At 49.9% G+C, this 19,051-nt stretch overlaps 10 protein-coding genes across 10 annotated transcripts; 5 read left to right on the top strand and 5 right to left on the bottom strand.

Annotated features, from left to right (window-relative positions):
• Window positions 1-585: 585 nt before the first annotated feature.
• Window positions 586-1,776, bottom strand: N7489_004121 (MBL fold metallo-hydrolase; the record flags this gene model as incomplete). The annotated part of the gene is made up of 3 exons (XM_056709873.1): window positions 586-1,159; window positions 1,227-1,367; window positions 1,433-1,776. 3 exons carry the CDS (start codon window positions 1,774-1,776, stop codon window positions 586-588), a joined length of 1,059 nt encoding a protein of 352 aa, XP_056568294.1.
• Window positions 1,777-2,137: 361 nt separating this feature from the next.
• Window positions 2,138-4,016, bottom strand: N7489_004120 (serine hydrolase domain-containing protein; the record flags this gene model as incomplete). Its single annotated transcript, XM_056709872.1, has 4 exons — window positions 2,138-2,954; window positions 3,045-3,318; window positions 3,376-3,429; window positions 3,479-4,016. 4 exons carry the CDS (start codon window positions 4,014-4,016, stop codon window positions 2,138-2,140), a joined length of 1,683 nt encoding a protein of 560 aa, XP_056568293.1.
• Window positions 4,017-5,578: 1,562 nt separating this feature from the next.
• Window positions 5,579-6,523, top strand: N7489_004119 (SDR family NAD(P)-dependent oxidoreductase; the record flags this gene model as incomplete). Its single annotated transcript, XM_056709871.1, has 2 exons — window positions 5,579-5,630; window positions 5,688-6,523. The coding sequence occupies 2 exons, from the start codon at window positions 5,579-5,581 to the stop codon at window positions 6,521-6,523; spliced, it is 888 nt and encodes a 295-aa protein (XP_056568292.1).
• A 259-nt stretch (window positions 6,524-6,782) lies between these two features.
• On the top strand, window positions 6,783-7,289 carry N7489_004118 (GNAT family N-acetyltransferase; the record flags this gene model as incomplete). The annotated part of the gene is made up of 1 exon (XM_056709870.1): window positions 6,783-7,289. One exon carries the CDS (start codon window positions 6,783-6,785, stop codon window positions 7,287-7,289), a length of 507 nt encoding a protein of 168 aa, XP_056568291.1.
• A 1,728-nt stretch (window positions 7,290-9,017) lies between these two features.
• N7489_004117 (uncharacterized protein) lies at window positions 9,018-10,118 on the top strand (the record flags this gene model as incomplete). Its single annotated transcript, XM_056709869.1, has 1 exon — window positions 9,018-10,118. The coding sequence occupies one exon, from the start codon at window positions 9,018-9,020 to the stop codon at window positions 10,116-10,118; it is 1,101 nt and encodes a 366-aa protein (XP_056568290.1).
• A 1,652-nt stretch (window positions 10,119-11,770) lies between these two features.
• N7489_004116 (uncharacterized protein) lies at window positions 11,771-12,241 on the top strand (the record flags this gene model as incomplete). The annotated part of the gene is made up of 3 exons (XM_056709868.1): window positions 11,771-11,840; window positions 11,900-12,092; window positions 12,142-12,241. 3 exons carry the CDS (start codon window positions 11,771-11,773, stop codon window positions 12,239-12,241), a joined length of 363 nt encoding a protein of 120 aa, XP_056568289.1.
• A 209-nt stretch (window positions 12,242-12,450) lies between these two features.
• Window positions 12,451-13,098, bottom strand: N7489_004115 (uncharacterized protein; the record flags this gene model as incomplete). The annotated part of the gene is made up of 1 exon (XM_056709867.1): window positions 12,451-13,098. The coding sequence occupies one exon, from the start codon at window positions 13,096-13,098 to the stop codon at window positions 12,451-12,453; it is 648 nt and encodes a 215-aa protein (XP_056568288.1).
• Window positions 13,099-13,329: 231 nt separating this feature from the next.
• Window positions 13,330-13,996, bottom strand: N7489_004114 (uncharacterized protein; the record flags this gene model as incomplete). The annotated part of the gene is made up of 2 exons (XM_056709866.1): window positions 13,330-13,641; window positions 13,706-13,996. The coding sequence occupies 2 exons, from the start codon at window positions 13,994-13,996 to the stop codon at window positions 13,330-13,332; spliced, it is 603 nt and encodes a 200-aa protein (XP_056568287.1).
• A 621-nt stretch (window positions 13,997-14,617) lies between these two features.
• Window positions 14,618-15,316, top strand: N7489_004113 (uncharacterized protein; the record flags this gene model as incomplete). The annotated part of the gene is made up of 1 exon (XM_056709865.1): window positions 14,618-15,316. The coding sequence occupies one exon, from the start codon at window positions 14,618-14,620 to the stop codon at window positions 15,314-15,316; it is 699 nt and encodes a 232-aa protein (XP_056568286.1).
• Window positions 15,317-16,216: 900 nt separating this feature from the next.
• N7489_004112 (glycoside hydrolase family 31 protein) lies at window positions 16,217-18,223 on the bottom strand (the record flags this gene model as incomplete). Its single annotated transcript, XM_056709864.1, has 1 exon — window positions 16,217-18,223. One exon carries the CDS (start codon window positions 18,221-18,223, stop codon window positions 16,217-16,219), a length of 2,007 nt encoding a protein of 668 aa, XP_056568285.1.
• Between the last annotated feature and the right edge of the window lie 828 nt (window positions 18,224-19,051).

The raw sequence follows: 19,051 nt of genomic DNA, 5'->3' as shown, positions 1-19,051 counted from the left end.
TGGAAGACAGCACAGACCTCTGGATGTAGTTGGTCCGACTTCAATTGGGATGTTTGGGAGGCTCGGTCGATTCAACTTACAAACATCCATGTATTGAGTCTGCATTTGGCTTGTCTCATGTGGATTGCCTGCCAATGAGCCTCATAAGTCTAGCGCTGTTAGTGCTCGCCCCTGCAGAATCACCGTGGATGAGCCTACTCCGCCACGGGTGTAGTCTGTGGCCCAAAATAGCTTTCAGCTTTGACACTCCGCAGGAATATCGTGCTTTTGGTTTGTAAGAGCGCACGTTTGCTTGATTTGCTGCAACGAGAGGCTTTATATTATTAGAAGTTGAGTTCAACACGAGGGCGACCTGAGGTAGACAGGATGTAACTTAAGATTAAAGGGGCTGTTAATCCTAGCACCTAATGCACGAGCCACTGGCCACCTACGGTAGGCCTGGGTAGCTAATCTAATAGGACGTACCTGGATGCAAGTAATGGGAGCTAAGGTTCAGCTTATTATAGAGCTAGCGGCGCATCTTCAATGAAGCTTTGTAAACTGATAAAGAAGCAAGAGGAGGGCCAACATGCTCAACTGTGACATTCAAATCTGCTTGATCGCCGTTTCAAACTCTCCAAGGAAAGTCCACAGGGTTTTCTCCCGCCAATTCCTTTCTTTCCAAGCGTTGGCCGGCAAAGGGAACAAATCCACGCATCCTAGCAGGCTGCGGTCGTGAGCATATATGAACCAGATATTGTTATCCGCATCAGCCACCTGTGCTTTCTCAATTGTCTCTATAGCCTTTTCGATATCTAGGCCCATAGCTGGCAGGAAGAATGGCTTGTCCGCCGATCCAGTTCGTCGGACTAGTAGTTGCTCGTATACCGAGTCACCGGGACATTGAAGTGGGATTGGAGTAGCGAGGCGCGGTTGAATATCACGAGAAATGGGGAGGTGTTTGGATGGTCTAATTTCCCCACTGTGATGGCAGAGGTCACCTCCCATGAAAATGAATGTGTCTGAATTAGTCGTGGTACGTGCTAATGCACTAAGGTGACCGACTGCATGACCTGGGCTGTCTAAGATATAGAACGAACCGTCGCCAAAGAAATCAATAGCTCGAAACTGGCCAACTTGGACAGAATTTGAGAAGTCTATTTCACGTAAATTTCGTCCACTTCCGTGAGAGGGTCAGAATTTATAATATTTGGCTGGAAACCCTCACGGCGTAATCAGAGACTTACGCAAAGTCACTTTCGAGTATAGGACCTTCAGGTCTTGCTGGGTAGCCAGGAAGGAACTCGGCCTTAAAACCAGGGCCGACAATGAGTTCAGTGGAGGAGGGAAATCGCGAAAGGTCGCCAATATGATCCCAATGCCAGTGGCTTCCCGCAAATATGAATGTCAGCACCTCATATTCGTGAATCCAATAAACGGGTATTATACTTACCTCCAAATGATAGCGGAAATTCCGGTTGCCGCGATCCCATTTTTGTCGAGAGTATCGATCACCTCTTCCTTGACATCGACTTTCCATCCCTGCGCTTTGAGATGTTCACAGACTGTCGGTGCGAACGAGTCCAAATCTTTCCGAGTTCCAAGATCATAAAGAATCTTTTGACCAGAAGGATGCTCAATCAGAAATGACCAGGAGGGAAGCGGATACATATATTCCATTCCGTCCATTGGAGGTTCCATGAGAAACCCCAGTTGGAAGTTGTCGATCCGAGTAGTAGAATCGATGATTCGAACCTGGACGGTCTGGTGGCCCGGTGGTACGGTGAAGCGCGACATTATTGGAGAAGTGCAAATCACTATTGACAAACCGAAAGATACAGAAATACGGAAGGGAGAGGGTTCTGCCTTTCTACTAAACGCCATTTTAGGGACAATCACGACAACCGGCCTCCCACCTTCACCGCCTCACAACCCTCGTCTGTACTATACGGAATTGGGGACTTGTAAATCACTCGAATGTGGCTGAATCAATATCTGGATTCTATGAGCAGGTTCAACAGTTGACCGGAATATGGGATTGGCGGAAAAAGCTGGGATACAACGCATGTTCTATTCAACGCAAACAGGTCACTATCAACTGGGCTAAAAAGGCCAACCATCTACCATCCTACCAATGGGGCCGATCCAGCTCTTGCACTCAAACTCGCCTGAGAACGGAACCGGTAGTCGGATACTCAACACTGACAAGTCGTCCATCAACCAGGTTGAAAATAAACTCGTCGGATGGCCCCGCAAAGTCAAGGTTCATCCACACAAACGAGTTATCAAACAATCCTCCCTTCCCACCTTCCACAGCAGCACGAGGCTTCACCGGGGTCTGTGGCTGCACCATCCGGTGCGCCACACGAACACTACCCTTGGCCTTGTACAAGGAAGACAACGACTTCGAGAACGAGTTAAGACCGGTCGGGTAGAGACGCCAATGCGCATGATCGCGGGCGTTAGTACCCTTAACCCAGAACGATTTCAGCCCGAGTCCCGGGCGACCTCGATCAACAGACAGCGTCAGGTTTGTATCCGGCGACGTCTGGTCGACGAACGTGCCAGCCAGGTTTCGCTTGGCATTCTCTGCAGCGGCGTGCTCAGCTGCGGGGATGAATGTCTCGCCAACCACGTCGCGTAGGGGCCAGCGGGCGGGCGTCGCAGTGAAACCGGCTACCAGGATGGAGTAGCCGATGCCGTGGTCCGGGGACAGGGCAAAAATGGCTGTGTAGTCGATGTTTCCGCCGGCCTTGGTGTAGAGATCTGAGATCCGGGTGCGGTTTGAGCCTGGGGTAACGGGGATCTCTAGGCGAGAGATTTCCCATGGGGCACCGACGAGCTCGACCAGACTGCCAGTTCCACTGCTGGGTTTCATCCATTGTGAGGTTGTGGCGGGGGAGAGTAGCTCGGAGTTTAAGATGGCAAGACCTGCGGTGCGAAGGTCTGCCGCGTTGGAATAATAACTGCCAGTTCTGTATGGTAGGTTAGTGTGGGATCCTGATTCGGATTACGGAATAGCACCAAAAGAAAGGAAAAGAGTGAAAGGTGAAAAAGGAACATACGACGCAATAACTTCTACGTCAACACCCCATGATGTATTCTTGTCAATGATGCGGCGATCGATAACGTTAAGATCAGGACCCGTTGGCACTTTTGTCGACATGGACTCCAGTCCCAGTGGATCGAAGAGAATCTCTTGAACAGCTTCGCTGTAAGTCTTCCCCGACAGGCGCGCAAGTACCTGCCCTAGGATAGCAAAGCCGCCATCGGAATAGACCGCATTTCGGAATGGTGAAATTACCGGCTTCTTCTCGTCGCGGAAGAATTTCAAAAGATCTGCGTATGACATAAATGAGCGGCTTCCTAACTGAACGGATTGACTAAGTTAATCACCTTCGGCTGAATATTGTAATGGCCTCTCGGGGTCCAGGTAGTGTTTGAGGAAATCTAGCGGACCATCAGCACCAGCGATCTAGCATTTTATAAGAGCACAAACCAGCAGCACCGCCAGAGCCAGCTTGCTGAGATGCTAGCGCTCCAACTGTGATATCCTCCCAGCGTATGCTCTCCAATGGGTCATTGGCTGGATTACCAGCCAGTTCGGGGAGGTACTTGGTCACCGGGTCGCTGAATACTTCTATGCCGGCCTTGGCGATGATTGCGTAGACAGTGAAGAGCTTTGTCACGCTTCCGAGGCGTGAGATGGTCTTGTCATTGAGTTCTCCAGACGTAACAGACTTTTTGGAGTTTTCTCCGACGTGCGAGTAGCTGTAGATGGATTTATTTGTAGAAGCCGAAAACACGTCAATGTGAAATGCCAAATCTGTGCGATTGAGAGCGCCAGTCGAGAAGAGGTTATCGATCAAGCCAGGGAACTCCGATTTGGCGTGGCTGATCGCGGTTGAATTAGAGGGATCAAAGTTGGAGAGGAAGGATGGACCGAGCAAGGGGACTTCATCTGTGGCGATGATTCGCGCTGTTGAGCTAACAGCGAATCCCAATATGGATCCAAGCAATGCTTTGCTAAGAAGCATTGTGAACACTTATGATTCTGGCAAACACGAGGAGCTTTGCGTCTTAGATGATTGACTTGATTCTGTCCTGAGTCGAACAGTCGCGGTCCTGTAACTTATATATTGATACAAATTGCGGCTGTAGTCCAAATGACGGAGTTTGACATATCCAAGAGGCACGTAGGCCAAGCCAACATATTGTCTATAAACGGTTGGTTACGGCGCCATCTCGGCATCCTTTCCATCGAACATATTGATCGTGTCCTATAATACGGAAGGCTGAGCTAACTTGGCCCCAGATCAGCGACAGTTGGTATGCTTATGGCAATTTGGTGCGCTTGCGCTTGGCGTCCATGGTGGGCCATTGGCATCCCCGAGGCAAATAGCGGTGATATCACTAGGCACATCTATATCTGTCGAGGCGTGGTGATTTTGTTGCTCACCACAGATAACTCACGGGGCCGCGCCAAGTCAAGGCCCCCAATGCACAGCCTGGTACCGATATACTTATGCTTGTCTCCGACAGTTCTGAAGATCATCTTGATCTTGGCACTCGCGTGGTATAGGACGGCATGGGCCAGTTGTCCTGTCAGTGCTTTAGATGCCAATCGGATGGTGGAGCGACGTGAGATGTACGGAGAAACAGGTTTGTTATGCAAGTGGCTAACCATGAGACTCCTATGTCATCCATATGATATGAATCTATATTTTCTTTTGGCAATAGCTGGAGTGTGGGGTTTATTAGCAAGGATCAGCTGCATATATGCCCAGCGCACCATGTTGCCTATTACGGTATATGATCATCATGCCACCTGGGCACCAGATACGAGAATAATGTGCAGACCTAAAATAAGACGCCGTAGATAGCTGAATAGTTGTCCTAATTGGTGACGTGAGCTGGGTTTGTCATGAGGACCTTGAAAATATACAAGCTCCTAGTAAGGGCAATCATTAGATATGGAGCAATATTGGGAAACGGAACACTGAATTATACTCGGTTGCGGTGCTTTCGAGGAGTGCATAGTTGGGACCACAGATTGTCGCGAAAATTTAGATATCCAAACAATGGGAAGCAGACTCTTGTGATATGAATATAGAAGTCAGAGGCTTCACTAAACTGCTTGATGATAATGAGCACGAGTATTACAACTCTAGCGTTCAAGGAAAGCGTTAGTGACTAAAAATGAACTTTTGGCATGAAGTCAGTGTTGAGAGCAGACAGTCTCTAAAGCGAAGGAAGTGCACTCCATCCAGAATTCTAGCAATGGGAAAGGAGGAAGGAGGAAAGGGATACATCAAAGCCAGCAGATCATGCAAACCAAACAAAACCTGCCAACCCAGCAAACAGTGCAAACTATGCGAAACATGCCAACAGAACAAACCAGACTCCGGCTGAAGTCAATTCGGGCCGAATGTGGAATTTACCCGCATGCCCGCATTTCCTCCGCCACACTCCAACGGGCAATTTTATTCCGGGGGATCAACTCTCGGCTAATTAAGAAGAGACAGCTTAAAGAGGTGGGCGTTTCCTTCCTCAAATAATATTATCTTCTTTGTTTCTATTGATTTCATTTACATACAAAATGGCTCGTGTACTTGAGGGGAAATTAGGCATCGTCACTGGCGGATCGCGGGGTAAAGCCTAGTATCGCCCGCATACCAAGAGAACACGCTAATGCGGCATCTACACAGGAATTGGCGAAGCAATTGCCCGTAATCTTGCCGAAAAAGGCTGCTCACTGCTTCTGAACTTCACTTCAGAGTCCTCGCGCGCCCCCACCGAAGCACTGTGCTCCTCCTTAGCCACAACCCATAACATCAAATGCGAGAGCGTGCAGGCCGACCTGAGCAAACCCGCCGAAGCTGTGACGGCAATCATCACTGCTGCAAAGGAACATTTCAGTACCTCCGGAAAATTCCAGATCGACATTTTGATCAATAATGCTGGTGTATCCCAAGACCGGAACTTGAACGACGCCAACAAGGGCCCCATCGAGGCGGAGCACTTCAACTGGCAATACTCCATCAATGTCCTCGCCCCGCTTCTCCTTACACAGGCATGCGCTCCCTTCCTCCCAACCGATCGAAGCGGCCGCATCGTGAGCATCTCCAGTGTATCCTCGTCGCTCGGTTTCGTGGGCCAGTCGATCTACGGCGGTACCAAGGCTGCCATTGAGGCGATGACTCGCACCTGGGCACGTGAGCTGTCAGATCGTGCGACTGTTAATGCCGTTAACCCCGGCCCGGTTGTTGGTGATATGTACTTTGCCACCGGGGAGCAGTTTTGGAAGGATATCCAAGGATACCAGGATAACACGCCCCTGAGCAAGTTGGATGTCAATAATGAGGACACTATGAGCCGCTTGACTGATGAGCAGAAGCGGTTGATTCAGGAGAAGATGGGTGGCCGTCGACCGGCTTTCACTAGTGAGATTGCGGGTGTTGTTGGCATGTTGTGTACACCTGATGGTCTTTGGTGTACTGGCAGTGTGGTATGTGCCAATGGTGGCATGAAGATGGGACAATAAGAGAATATAATCAATCGAACACGATTTTACCTTCCTATTGGAGTATATGAGTTGTCTGCATTGTAAGAGAGCCTAGGCTATCAACCCTTGTCAGCGCTAAGCTTACTTGGAATTCAGCCTCCAAACTGTGAGTCAATCTTGTCGTGGTATCAGTTATCTCATGAAGATATAACAGAGAAGAAAACACCCAAACCTGGAACTAGTAGTACACTATCTCACTCTAGAGTGACCTCTGGTATCCTCAAACTACCAAACCAAAATGCCAGGATTCTCCTCCCCACCGGACTTCACAATTCCCACTTCACGTCTCCAAATCAGCCCTTTCAACCCCACCAACCCAGCCCATTGCGCTTTCTTAGTCCAACTGTGGAATACAGACGGTCTCATCAGCTCGTGTGGGAAAACCGGAATCACCACATCGGAAAAGGCATATTCGTTCCTTAAAGGCAGAGTCCCCGAACACTATGCCTACCATGGCTACGGCATGTTCCTAGTCTTAAGACAGACTGACGATGGCGTGAAGCCGATCGGCACTGTATCGCTCACGAGGGGCATTCCACCAGGACCACATTATCTCGCCCCAGATATTGGGTTCGCCATGTTGCCTGAAGAATGTAGAAAGGGGTATGCGACCGAGGCTGCAAAGGCTCTTTTGGAGTATGCAAGTGAGAATCTTGGCGTGGAGGCTGTGTTTGGATTCTGCTCGCCTGCGAATCGACGGAGTCGGGGCGCTTTGGAGAAGATTGGGACGGAGTTTTGGGGGTGAAGCCTTTGAAGGTTTTTGGGGGAGAGGATAGTGCTGTGTATGTTTTGCCTGGAATGAGTGATGACTTGAGTGTTTACAATCTTAACTGAATCAAGGGAGTTATTGTTCTATGGAATATTATCATACATTGCGATACTCTCATTCGTTTCGAGTAAGTCATATGCGAATCCATGCCATGGTACTCCTCGGCTAAGTCTTTAGCTCAACTCTGATTGCTATTTCTCATGGAATTTCGCTATAGATTCGGTCTCCTTCTGGTGGTAGCTGCAGAAGTCCGCTGGGGAGCCTTGAGGCAGCTGGTTCTCTTCGGCCCAGCGACGGATGACTTCGAAGTTGTTACATCAATGCTGAGTGTTGAAGTCAAGATAGGGCTCCGGCCTCTCTAGGGTAAATCCAGATTTAGCCCAACACTCCACTGTCCACAGTGCGCATGAGCTTTGGCGAAGAAGATCGAGGCAATTTACTGTTGTGGGATAAATGATCAGCTCAAAGACATACCATACCACCAGAGGGGAATGAAGAAAGGATATACACGTGGCGGCGGACGATATAATCATTGCTCGTGGGTTGAGAGACATGTCGACTACAAAAGCCGTCCATGTCACCACGCCAGTGAAAGCCGAACAGAGCCACAACTAAGAATATCAGCATAAGTACACTCAGCTGCAACAGGAATACTACAAAGCTATTGCATGTGCGTGTTGATATCTCCTTTCCACCACATAGAATGCCTTCTTCTGCGAGAAGTCGTTCACCAAACTCTTGTCTGGAAACTTCTTCATGAGAGTCTTCGCCGAACATTCAGTTCATTCTCATGAATTTAGGGGGCTTTGCTGAATGCTTGCGTAGCGAACTGCGCCTCGTAGTTATTCGGTCATTCAAGGGGCAATAGAACACTCACCTTCTTCTGTGATTAGCAGACGCCAAATCCAGACCGCAACTTCACAAACCTGGGCATTCCTCAGCTTCCCCACTGGCACCAAATTAAACATCATAGCCATTGCTAATCGCAGCAACGTGTTTCCTGCATGTCTCACATGTTTGGTATCCCATGAGTATGGTAATGCGTGGTGAATGGGCAACGTGAACGTTGCCTCAAGGGGCTGTCAACTACGTGGAAGGCAATTTTGAAACATCAGATGCATTAAGATGGCGTAAGAATGTCTCGGCTGTCTAGTAAGACAGGATCAACACTATTCGAGCACCGGTGATCTTCAAGTAATGTGATTAGTCCCCCTGTGGACAAGATCTACGGATCTTCGACAGCTTCACGCGAGGTTCATCAGGCAAGCCCTTCAAATACCCACTATGTAAGGTTTAAGGTTTTATTTTAGTCTATCTATTGCGTATGCTCTTCCTTCTTTTACAGTCTGTTGAGATCATCGTGCATCCAATCGGTTATCCCCCGCAAGGCAGTATGTTTATCAATTGCCCGTTTGCCCGGTGTCCCTTGCAGCGCCAATCACCATCAACCTGCATAGAGGAATAGCGTGGACCGGTCTCAGTCATTCTTGCCAAATGCACCCAGAGCTGTTGAGGAGCAGCTTGAGCTACGTCCTGGAGTTTAGAGCTGAGTTGCTCAGATATAAATACAGGCAGACCAACCAACCTGGTTTCTATCACCATTCTCAACACAATCTCAATAACCTCAAGCTCCCAATAGCACCGCTGAAAGCAACAACCCGTCTATACTTTATTTGAATCCCGTCGACTTCACTTCCCTTCAAGATGCGCTACTCTATGATCAACGGCCTTCTTCTGTTGACAGTCTCCCCTATGTCTGTCCTCGCGCTTCCCGTGGACCCCAATGCTCTGCCTGGTCAATGGAACCCGAGTGGACAGCACCCAAATAACCACTGGCAGAATGGTCAGGGCGGTTGGACTGACGCCAACGGTCAATGGCACAATAATGGCGCTGTCGGCCCTCGTCACTGGCCAGATGACCACAACAATCAGGATGGCTGGACTGATGGCAGTGGCAAATGGCACCCCAACAACCCCAACAACCAAAACGGTCAATGGCACGCCAACCAAAACGGTCAGCAGTACAACAATGGCTGGACCGACGCCAACGGCCAGTGGCACAATGATGGCGCTGTCGGCCCTCGTCACTGGCCAGATGACCACAACAATCAGAACGGCTGGACCGATGCCAGTGGTAAATGGCACGCCAACAACCCGAACAACCAGAATGGCCAATGGCATGCCAACAACCAGAATGGCTGGACTGATGCCAGTGGTAAATGGCACGCCAACAACCAAAATGGCTGGACAGATTCCAACGGCCAGTGGCACGTGGACCACAAGCGTGACGTTATTCCCGGCCTAAATGGAGCTGTCAACAGCAACGGCGCCAACCTTTTGAACGGTGCTGTTCGTCACCGCCGCAGCTGGCGCGACGGTGACAATGACCAGAACAATGGCAACTACGGTGAAGGTAACAATGGCAATGGCATTGGGAACTACGGTAACAACGGCAACAACGGAAACGACTGGAACAATGGCAACAACGGCAATGGTAACTGGAAACGTGGCAACGGGAATGGCAATGGGAACGGCAATGGACATGGCAATGGCAACAACGGCAACAATGGCAACAACGGCAACAACGACTGGAAGCGCAACGATGGATTCAACCGTGATATCGATTCGGTGGCCAACCCCTCTCTCATTCCCCGTGACTCGAACAGCGACATCAAGTCGGTTGCCAACCCCTCCTTGGTCAACTCTGTGACCAAGCCCCTGATCTCCCGTGATTCGAACAGCGATATCGACTCGGTGGTCAATCCCTCCACAATCCCCCGCGACCAGCCCACCAACAACGCCTAGGTCATTCCAAGCTCCCCAAACGGCAGGTCCCTGAGCTATGGTCACTACGAGAATCACGGCTCTTACCAGAACTACCCCTAAGACGGACAGAACCAGAATCAGCTCTGGAGAACGAGGATATCAAGGCTGGTCAGCAGGAGTAAATTTGGTACTCAGGACATCCAGAGGGACTTGTTTGGTGTCGGACCTGGAGTAAAGAATATGATTGCGTTGGAAATTTGGCTTTGACGAAAGGCTTGGTTTGCACGAGGACACGAACTGTATACGCTCATTAAGTATTTTTGCTGATGGATTGGGTGATAGTTTTCAAGGCTAGTGGAAATCATCGAAGGAATAGTGGATGAAATTCGATACGAACCTACAGCAGAATGCAGTTATTCTTGAAAACTTTCCGTGGTTTAATTTTTGCATATGGCACATTGTAGCTTTGTCGAACGATCTTCATGATGCCGTCAAATAGAGCGTCCGCTTTGCTAGGTATCCTGTGGAGCTGCTGGAGTCTCTCCTGTATGTTTTTGTCGACCTGGATATACAGCCAGCTGGCCACAGGACGAGAACACTGCATCCATCTGCTGTAGTTGCGTTGGCCCTTGGCTGGCCGGGGCACACTGCCGTTGATCAAGTGTTGTGTCGACGCTGTGCTAGTGCGTACCTCACCCGAAGAGCCCATTCTTCCGGGCTCTTTGAGTTGAGCTTCAGTTGAGGCACATTTGTAATTATGACTTGGGTCACCTTTGGTAGATTGGACCCTGGCGTTTCTAGTGCATGCACGTCTGCACTATCGAGGTCGTCTCTCACTTCGACCTTATTGCCTTTGGAATCATGTCGTTGGCATCGATATCCTCAGTATTTGAAATGCTGGCTCGTTGGGAGTCGGGTGTCGTGCCACCGTGGTGGTCCGTATGTATTTGTTGTGTCACTGTAGGTGGTTGCACCGGTTTCGTGACGCACTGTAGCCTCATGTCAGATATATCATAACACTATCGATCACTCAAGAAGTAAACAAACTATACCAAGAAACATAGAGCTACACAAGGAATATATATTTTTTTAATGAATGAGTGAGCAGTATTAATAACACGCACCTAAAATCGAGCAAGAATAAATCACAGCAGTTGACAACATATAATCAGAGTTATAAACAACTTAGTTCACCATCCCGGATTTTGGGAACTTTAGGCAACCCATGGGTACAAAGATATTTCGTAGAGCCGTCCAACAATATTAGCATATAGTTCTAGATCGAGCAATCGCTAACGCAGATCTCGGGGCGTTTCAACATATTCGTTAGGCGTTCACCTGGGCAGGCTGTGACGGAAGTATGCACCCCGCTACTATCCTATCATGATCGAGATATGCATGCAAACGTGGATTCTGGAAAGTTGCTTATTGGTAGTCTATGTGGAGCTGAAGACCCTTACGTTCAATACTCTGCATATTTCTGGGGCATCATTGGCATATGTAGCCACTTTAAGGCGTCCACTGATCTATTTTGGAAAATTCCCAGATACTGCCTAAACTATGGGTGGCCTAATCTTGAAATACATAGCACATCCAAAGCATATAAATACACCAAAACATCTCTAATCAGACTGGTATTGCAACCCATTCATCTTCTACAAACATCCAAAAACCCGATTGAACTAGCAAATATGAAAGTCTTCACACCAATCTTCGTGTTAATTGCATTCGCTACCTCCCAGGCAATTGCTGTACCTGCAGGTAAGCCCCTATATCACCTTCAATCACGCCCATTATGAGGCTAGATTAATCAATTACAGCTGAGGCTGTAGGCCCGGAGACGCGCGCCGACTATTGCGTTGATATCAAAGTATGCCACGGCTATAACTATGAGGGTGGCTGCTATAAAGAATGCAAGAGGCCCGGTAAGGCTTACGATATCAAAAAAGAATACCAGAAAAACGCTGGCTCGTTCAAAATTGGGACCAAGGGTTACAAGTGCCATATTGGATCGTGAGTTACCACCCAGGTTTGCTAAGCATAGGAGCTAATCTATATCAAGACCTGATCATGGCACGCTCCCAGTGGACTACCCTGGGACCAAGAGACTCAGGAATGATTTCATCAACAACATTACAGGATATCAGTGCAACAAAGTCTAAGGTATCCCATGGCGCCCTTCAAGAATGGCAGATGCGGCCGAGGGGCTTGGAGGTTACGTCAACTGGCGAGGAAACTTTGAACTGAGTATACTGGTAACATGTTATCCCCCTGATGATTGGATAGGGTCATTCTAGGCAATGTTTGATAATGAATGTCATTATTCGGCCTTGTAGGACAACCCCAATTTGACTGAATTGCGATCGCTTGGTCAGAATTTAATCTCAAATGCCCAAGCATCGTATACGTTTTCCGAATATATCGGAAACGTAAGACTATCCTCAGAATACTTGTGAGTCACGGTGCCTAGGTCGACTGGCTCATCCAAGCGAGCATAAGGATCATCCGAGCCAGGAAATTCATACGTGTGGATTCCGACCTCGCCCGACTTGGGCAGACCAAGGGCAGAGAGCTCTTCCAGTTGAATGGACCAGGTACCTGTGGTGGTTCTAGCACCCGCCAGGAGGCGAAGAACGCGGCCTTCGGCATCGACCGTGGCGTAGACATCGCCGTTGGTATCCATCGTTGTCTCAGTTTTGATCCGGTCACCAACCATGCTAGATGCATAGTACTTGTAGACTTGATACTCGCCGTTTGGGTAGTAGCCGGTAGCCTTAGGATCGTAGTCATCCGTACCGGCGCCGGGCTTACCCAAGAGCTGGGCCATGAAGTCGTGCAAGGCATAGGCTGATGCCCAGTTGGCGCGGCAGCCAAAGATGTTGGCGCGCTCGAGCTGTGCTATCCACCAGGCGCTTCCCGAGGGGTTCTGTTCGTCGGGGTGGCCGTATTCGTTGATATTTACGAGGCCCTCACGAGTTGCGCTGTACTTTGCGAGGAGGGCGTCGTAGTTCTTCAGCATCTCAGTCGAGGTGAATGTTTTGCTGAGGCTGTGCCAGTGGTGCTCTTCAGGTAGTGATTGGTTGGAAACGACGTAGGAGGCCCAGTTGTTCCACCACTCATCATCAGGCGTCGGGGGTAAGATACCGATGGGCCGCTAAGTGCGAGATTAGGAAGCTCAGACCTAGGAAGTAAAGATTATTTTAGGTTAGCCGCTATTTGTTAAGGCAAGCTATCGAGGCACTGCAACAACTTACTTGAACCTGGCAGTGGCGCGTCCCCACATTAGCAAGTATTGATCCTGCTCACGGTCCCAGAAGTTGCGGCCATCAGGCTCGTTCCAGATATCAATCGTGACACCGTCAATCAGGTCATTGTCCTTAATGTCAGAAATGAGGGCGGATAGGAACTCGTCATAGAAGGACCAGTCGTCATTGTCACCAGGGAATGGCGCATCTTCTGATTGCAGGCTATCGGCGCCCCAGAGGTCATGAACCAGGAGAATAAACTGCCCACCCTGCTGGCGAGCGGTGCGATAATTGCTTAGAGTCGACTCCCATCGGAACTGTAATCATGGAAATATTCTGTGTCAGTCGAGTAGATAAGGTCCAAGCCCGCGGCTTTCATACCGTGTAGTCGTCTTGACCCCCAATCCAACCCTTTGACTCAGGAGTCTGAGCACCTCCTGCCCTGGTGTACTGGAACGCTATGTCAGAGTAAAAGTGATCAGGGATCTGGTTCGGCGTATCAGGGATGCCATATATATAGCCCGACGCATAGTGCTGAGAGGGGCCATTCGACTCCTTGAGGTACACATGCGCTGTTCCTGAAACATCTCGGGTCTCAACACCTCGCTCGCTGATAACGAGCGCGGACGCCGTCCCGAGAGCGCATAGAGCTGTCCCAAAACTGAAAAGCATGACGGAGAAATTTATATCGCACTCGGTGGTATAGCACTCTCCTATCCTGGGATCTCACCACTATATATACTTGGCCAGGACAGACAATACGGGACAAAGTGTCATCCTTGAAAGCTATCTTCACTCGATTCCCGTCCGGTGGGGAAGTGCCCCGAAGGAATCAGGTTAATAGGATAAATTAATTGCCACTACAAACTCGTGATAGCTGGGCAATCCGAACGGGGTTTGTGTGATCGTATAGAAGAGTATAGGAACTTGAGTCACAGATCCAGCTAGCTGTCTTCGAGGACAAGAAAATATTCTATGCTCAAAAAAACCTCGGAAAGCGAAGAGATAGCCCATTTAATTAAGCAGAGCTAGAGACCGCCGTTTCACCAGATTCGCTGGTCCATAAGGGTGGCGCTGTATTGAAGCGTGCTGTTAACAATACTGTGGTGTTGGGTGTCGTCAGGTTCATTCTTTTCCTTTTCGTATTGCTCCTCTTCTTGCTTATCGGTACGTAATTGCGCCTCTTGGATGTTTGCCCGTTAATTCATGGCGGGGATGCAGTAGTCGATCGGCTCAATTCCCAATGCCCGATCAAATTTAGTTTAGCGAACAATTCTCCTTGGCGTGATTTAAATGGCTCCGAAGCAGTGTCCGGGTTTCTCATCCCTGACCCCACGAATATTTCGCCAGCTGTCGATCCCCCACAGCGCATTTCCTCGCTCCGCGCCACCGGACCAGGCAGTGGACTGGCTCCGGTGGCGCTCCAGGAACGGGTATGATATGGGGGAGCCGTCACTAGGAACAGTGAAGTTCGGTACCATTTTGCCAATTGCTCTTTGCGCTGATGTTATCGCCGCAAGCCCTCAGCCTCTCGCACGGCGGCAGCAGCCCGATGGAATCGCAAAAGTCGATCTGCCAAGTACGACTGGCGAGGCCAAGTCCCTAGGAGCGAATATCATCTACGGGTTTCCTGACAATGGCGTGGAAGCACAGACTGTCATCCCTGACCATTTCATTACAGACATCAAGTTCCATGTTTGCCGCGCTGGCGGTGCTCAGATTCCCGACAAGGGCTGGGGTAATGGAGGCTATGCTGAGTACATCGGACGGTTCAACTCAACCCTATCCAACTATCGCACAACGCGGGAGTACGGTGGCGATTTCATCCTGTTTTTGCTACATGATCTCTGGAGCGCGGATGGGGTAACCTCAGATGACGGCCTTTACCCTGGCGATAATGGGGACTTCTCAGAATTTGAGAAATTCCTAAAACAAGTTAAACGGGATCTTGAAGTTAATGACATTCTCGATAGCCTTGCCATTGACGTTTGAATGAGCCTGAGCTGCAGACGTTCTGGGCACGCCCGTGGTCGCAGTATGACTACTATGTTTATGCTGCCAAGCTTGTCAGGTACGTATTCGTTGGGGCCCCCTTATCGACCTGAACACCCCACTCATCATTATTCTATAGGGAATATTTTCCGGACACCCTGACCAGAGGCTCTTCGGCTGCGAAATCCCGAGCCTGGGCAGTCCGAGTTAAAGGGCATGGTAGTCGTCTTGGCGACTCCTTAGAAACCAAAATGGGAAGTAGTACGGTGGTTGGAGGATGATGGTATTTTCTGTGCATAACCCGGGAGGCTAACCCCGTTATACATCACTGTTCGGCACACAAACTGTGCACACCTTTCTCTTTATGCACTGCCTATCATATATTGGTAATTACTAGAGAAGAAAATCTATTCTCCATACCACGTAAAGACGAGAATGGGGAGTTCACCGTTCGGAAGGTGTCTTGTCTCCACTAAAGTTAGTTGTCAAACTGGGATATGCATCCATTAGGCTATATACATTAACCGTGGTTTTTGTGTTGGTCGAGTGGAACAATGCCGTATTTTATTCCAACATTAGTAGCCACGATGGATCCTGCTTCAGAGTCGCAATATGCGGACCGAATGCCGATCACCACATTGGACAGAACCGTGTGTGCATGAAGGATACGTCATTGTAATGTACGTTGTGGGAGGGAATGCTCCTGTGAGGCAAAACCATCTGTCTAAACTATGTGGATTTTAACCGACTCGGTCACTTCAAGAGTGAGCTTAGATGAACGCTTTGAACGGTGATAGCTAGAGGGATAGTCACGTATTGACCGTATTATTGTGAGCGGTTTAGGGAGGGATATATATATTCTTCCTCGTCTAGGATACCTTCTACAGTCCATGGACAATCTCAATGATCTCTCACGAATACTGGCATCCAATGTAGAGGCGCGTCGACCTCAATCCACTGCCCTCCTTCATATCCTTCATGTCCCACCTCATCACTCTGAAATGGAAACCACTTTTCGTCGCTGCTCGACACCGGTAAATACGCCTTGACTTTACGCTGGCCCTCCTGGAGCACCGGGCAGCAAAGGAATTTGTCTCCGTACATGTACTGGGTACCAATCTTCCAGCATTGGGGGTCTTCCGGAAACTGATAAAAGAGCGTGCGCATGACGGGAGATCCCTTGACGTGCGCTTGTTTCATAAGTTCGCGGGTATAGTCCCGTAGGGCTTCCCTCAACAACATATACTTCTTGCAGATCTCATACACAGCGGGTCCGTACGACCAGACCTCGTTGTCCGCGCCGCTAGCACAGAGGGCACCTCCAGTCGTGCCTTGGATGGGCTGCCTGGGCTCCCGGTCGCCATGTAGGCGCATCACAGGACAGAATGCGCCCCATTGGAACCACCGGACAAAGAGCTCTCTGAATTTGCTATCCGTGGGGTCGCCTCCGTGGAAGCCGCCAATATCGGTAGTCCACCACGGAATCCCGCTCATGCCCATGTGCAGACCGGCTGACAGTTGATTCCGAAAGCTGTCCCAGGAGGAAGCAATGTCTCCGCTCCACACTAGGGCACCATATCTCTGGCTGCCCGCCCACGCGCACCGGACCAAGTTGACAATGTTCTCCTGCCCAGCCTGTTCCATTCCCTCGTAGAACGCCTGAGTGTATCCTACAGGATAGAGGTTTCCGATCGCGGTATTGGGGCCCTGATAATATCGGTAGTTGTCAAAGTCATAGGCCTTGTACTCGGGTTCGGTTTCATCTAGCCAGAACGAACGGATGCCGTGATCATAGTAGTTGGCCTTGCATTTCTCCCAGATGTATGCCCGTGCGCCCGGATGCGTTGCATCGAAATGGATGGTGTCTCCTTGAAAGTCCATGGCCGTGCGGACTCCTCGATCCGTGCGAATCAGGAACCCCTTTTCTACCATTTCCCGGTAGTTCTCGCTCCGCTTGTCAACAGTGGGCCAGACACTGATCATCAGCTCGATGTTCATACTCTTGAGCTCTTGGACCATGGCCGTCGGATCGGGCCAGTAGGTGGGATCAAATCGCCAGTCGCCCTGGAGCGGCCAGTGGAAGAAATCAATCACGATCAGATCGATCGGTAGTTCGCGGCGCTTGTACTCGCGAGCTACCTGGAGAAGTTCCTCCTGGGTCTGGTAACGAAGTTTGCACTGCCAGAACCCCAAGCCGAACTCTGGCATCATGGGCACCTTGCCGACCGCGGCCGAGTACGTCTCCACAATATCCGCAGGGGTGTCTCCGGCAACAACCCAGTAGTCGAGGGTTGTGGTCGACCGGGCCTCGAAGGACATAATGTTTCGTCCGAGGAAGGATTTTCCGATAGAAGGGTTATTCCACAGAAATCCATAGCCCAGCGAGGACACTAAAAAAGGGACACTGGCCTGGGAGTTGCGATGTGCAAGCTCTAGTTCATGGCCCTTGAGGTCGAGGAAGGGTTGCTGATACTGTCCCATGCCAAAGAGCATCTCGTCTGGATCGACACTCTCAAAGCGGGCTGTGAGGTGGTAGCTCTCACTGTTGGGAATGGGCTTGAACTCCCGTCCTTCCACTTTGATCGCGCTGCATTTGGGATCCGCAACATGTTTCCGGTTGCGAGTGTACTCCTGCAATAGGAGCTCACCCTTGGAGTTATGTACTTGAATTTTCCCGGTCTCTGAGATTCTCGCCTGGATATTTCCATTCCGCAACGAACTCCCACCCTTGGGATCCTCATGGAGTGTAGAGGAAGCCGAGCCAGGGTCGAGCAGGGCCCAGTTCTGATCAGGCATTTGCCGGGCGCGAGTCGATCTGATCCGAACGGCATTAGGTCCCCATGGCTCGATCCATAGCGTCTCGGCATCGAAGGTGTAAACTAATTTGCCGTCTGAGTGTTGGAGCATGGTGCGAGAAAGTCTCGATGGGTAATTTCGTTGGTAACGGAAAGGGTTTGTGTGGGCTCGAGACTCAGAAGTGATGGTCGTATCTTCTTCACGGGGCGGTCCTCAATTAAATAACGCCATCCATTTTCTTCTCTTATCCTTTCTGTTCGGAGAAGGTGCTACAGGTCTCCAGCATGAGTGGGATGAGTAAACCGCCGCCGGAGTTAACCGCCACCGGAGAGCCTCAGACGGTGGACCTGGATATCGCCTTGGTTCGCGAGGTGCTTTGGGTAGTAGTGGTGGGCTTATGAGATTGTTGTATCTTCAGAAAAGGAAAATTCACGTCGAAAGGAAACAAAGTATAATCCCCCGGTCAGGTTATCTCGACATAGTGGTCTCCCACATTTCGACCTTTTCGTTGGTATAGTGAGCTCTCGTCAGCTTTGACGAGAAACCCATAGTCCGCCAAGGATGTGCCAATGACAAGGCTGCTACCCACCCCTTTCCCAATGGGCCCCAATGGCCAAGTCATGCCGCAACGGAGATAATCTTTTTGGCATGGCTGATGCCCCTGAAAGAGCCCCCCAGGAGCTCGAATCCACTCTTGAAGTTATTAGGAATATAGCATGCGGTGTTTCTTGGCCTCCCAGTATCGTCGGCTCCCCCGCACCCCACATTTGAGGCCATACGTTGGACGAACCCTCTGGGGCATTTCTCCGTACCGATAAGGAAGCCGTCGGCTCAGTTTTTCTTCTCTATTCTTCTGTTGGACCGGATCAAATTTTGTGCTGGGAACTGTAATGCTCATAAATTAACTCCCGCCTACAGCGCAGAGAGCGAGCGTCCTAG

Source organism: Penicillium chrysogenum (genome assembly GCF_028827035.1).
Source record: "Penicillium chrysogenum strain IBT 35668 chromosome Unknown utg000002l_segment0_segment0, whole genome shotgun sequence".
NCBI lineage: Eukaryota > Fungi > Ascomycota > Eurotiomycetes > Eurotiales > Aspergillaceae > Penicillium > Penicillium chrysogenum.
Note: the sequence above shows the minus strand (reverse complement) of the source record. Positions and strands in the feature narration are given on the sequence as shown.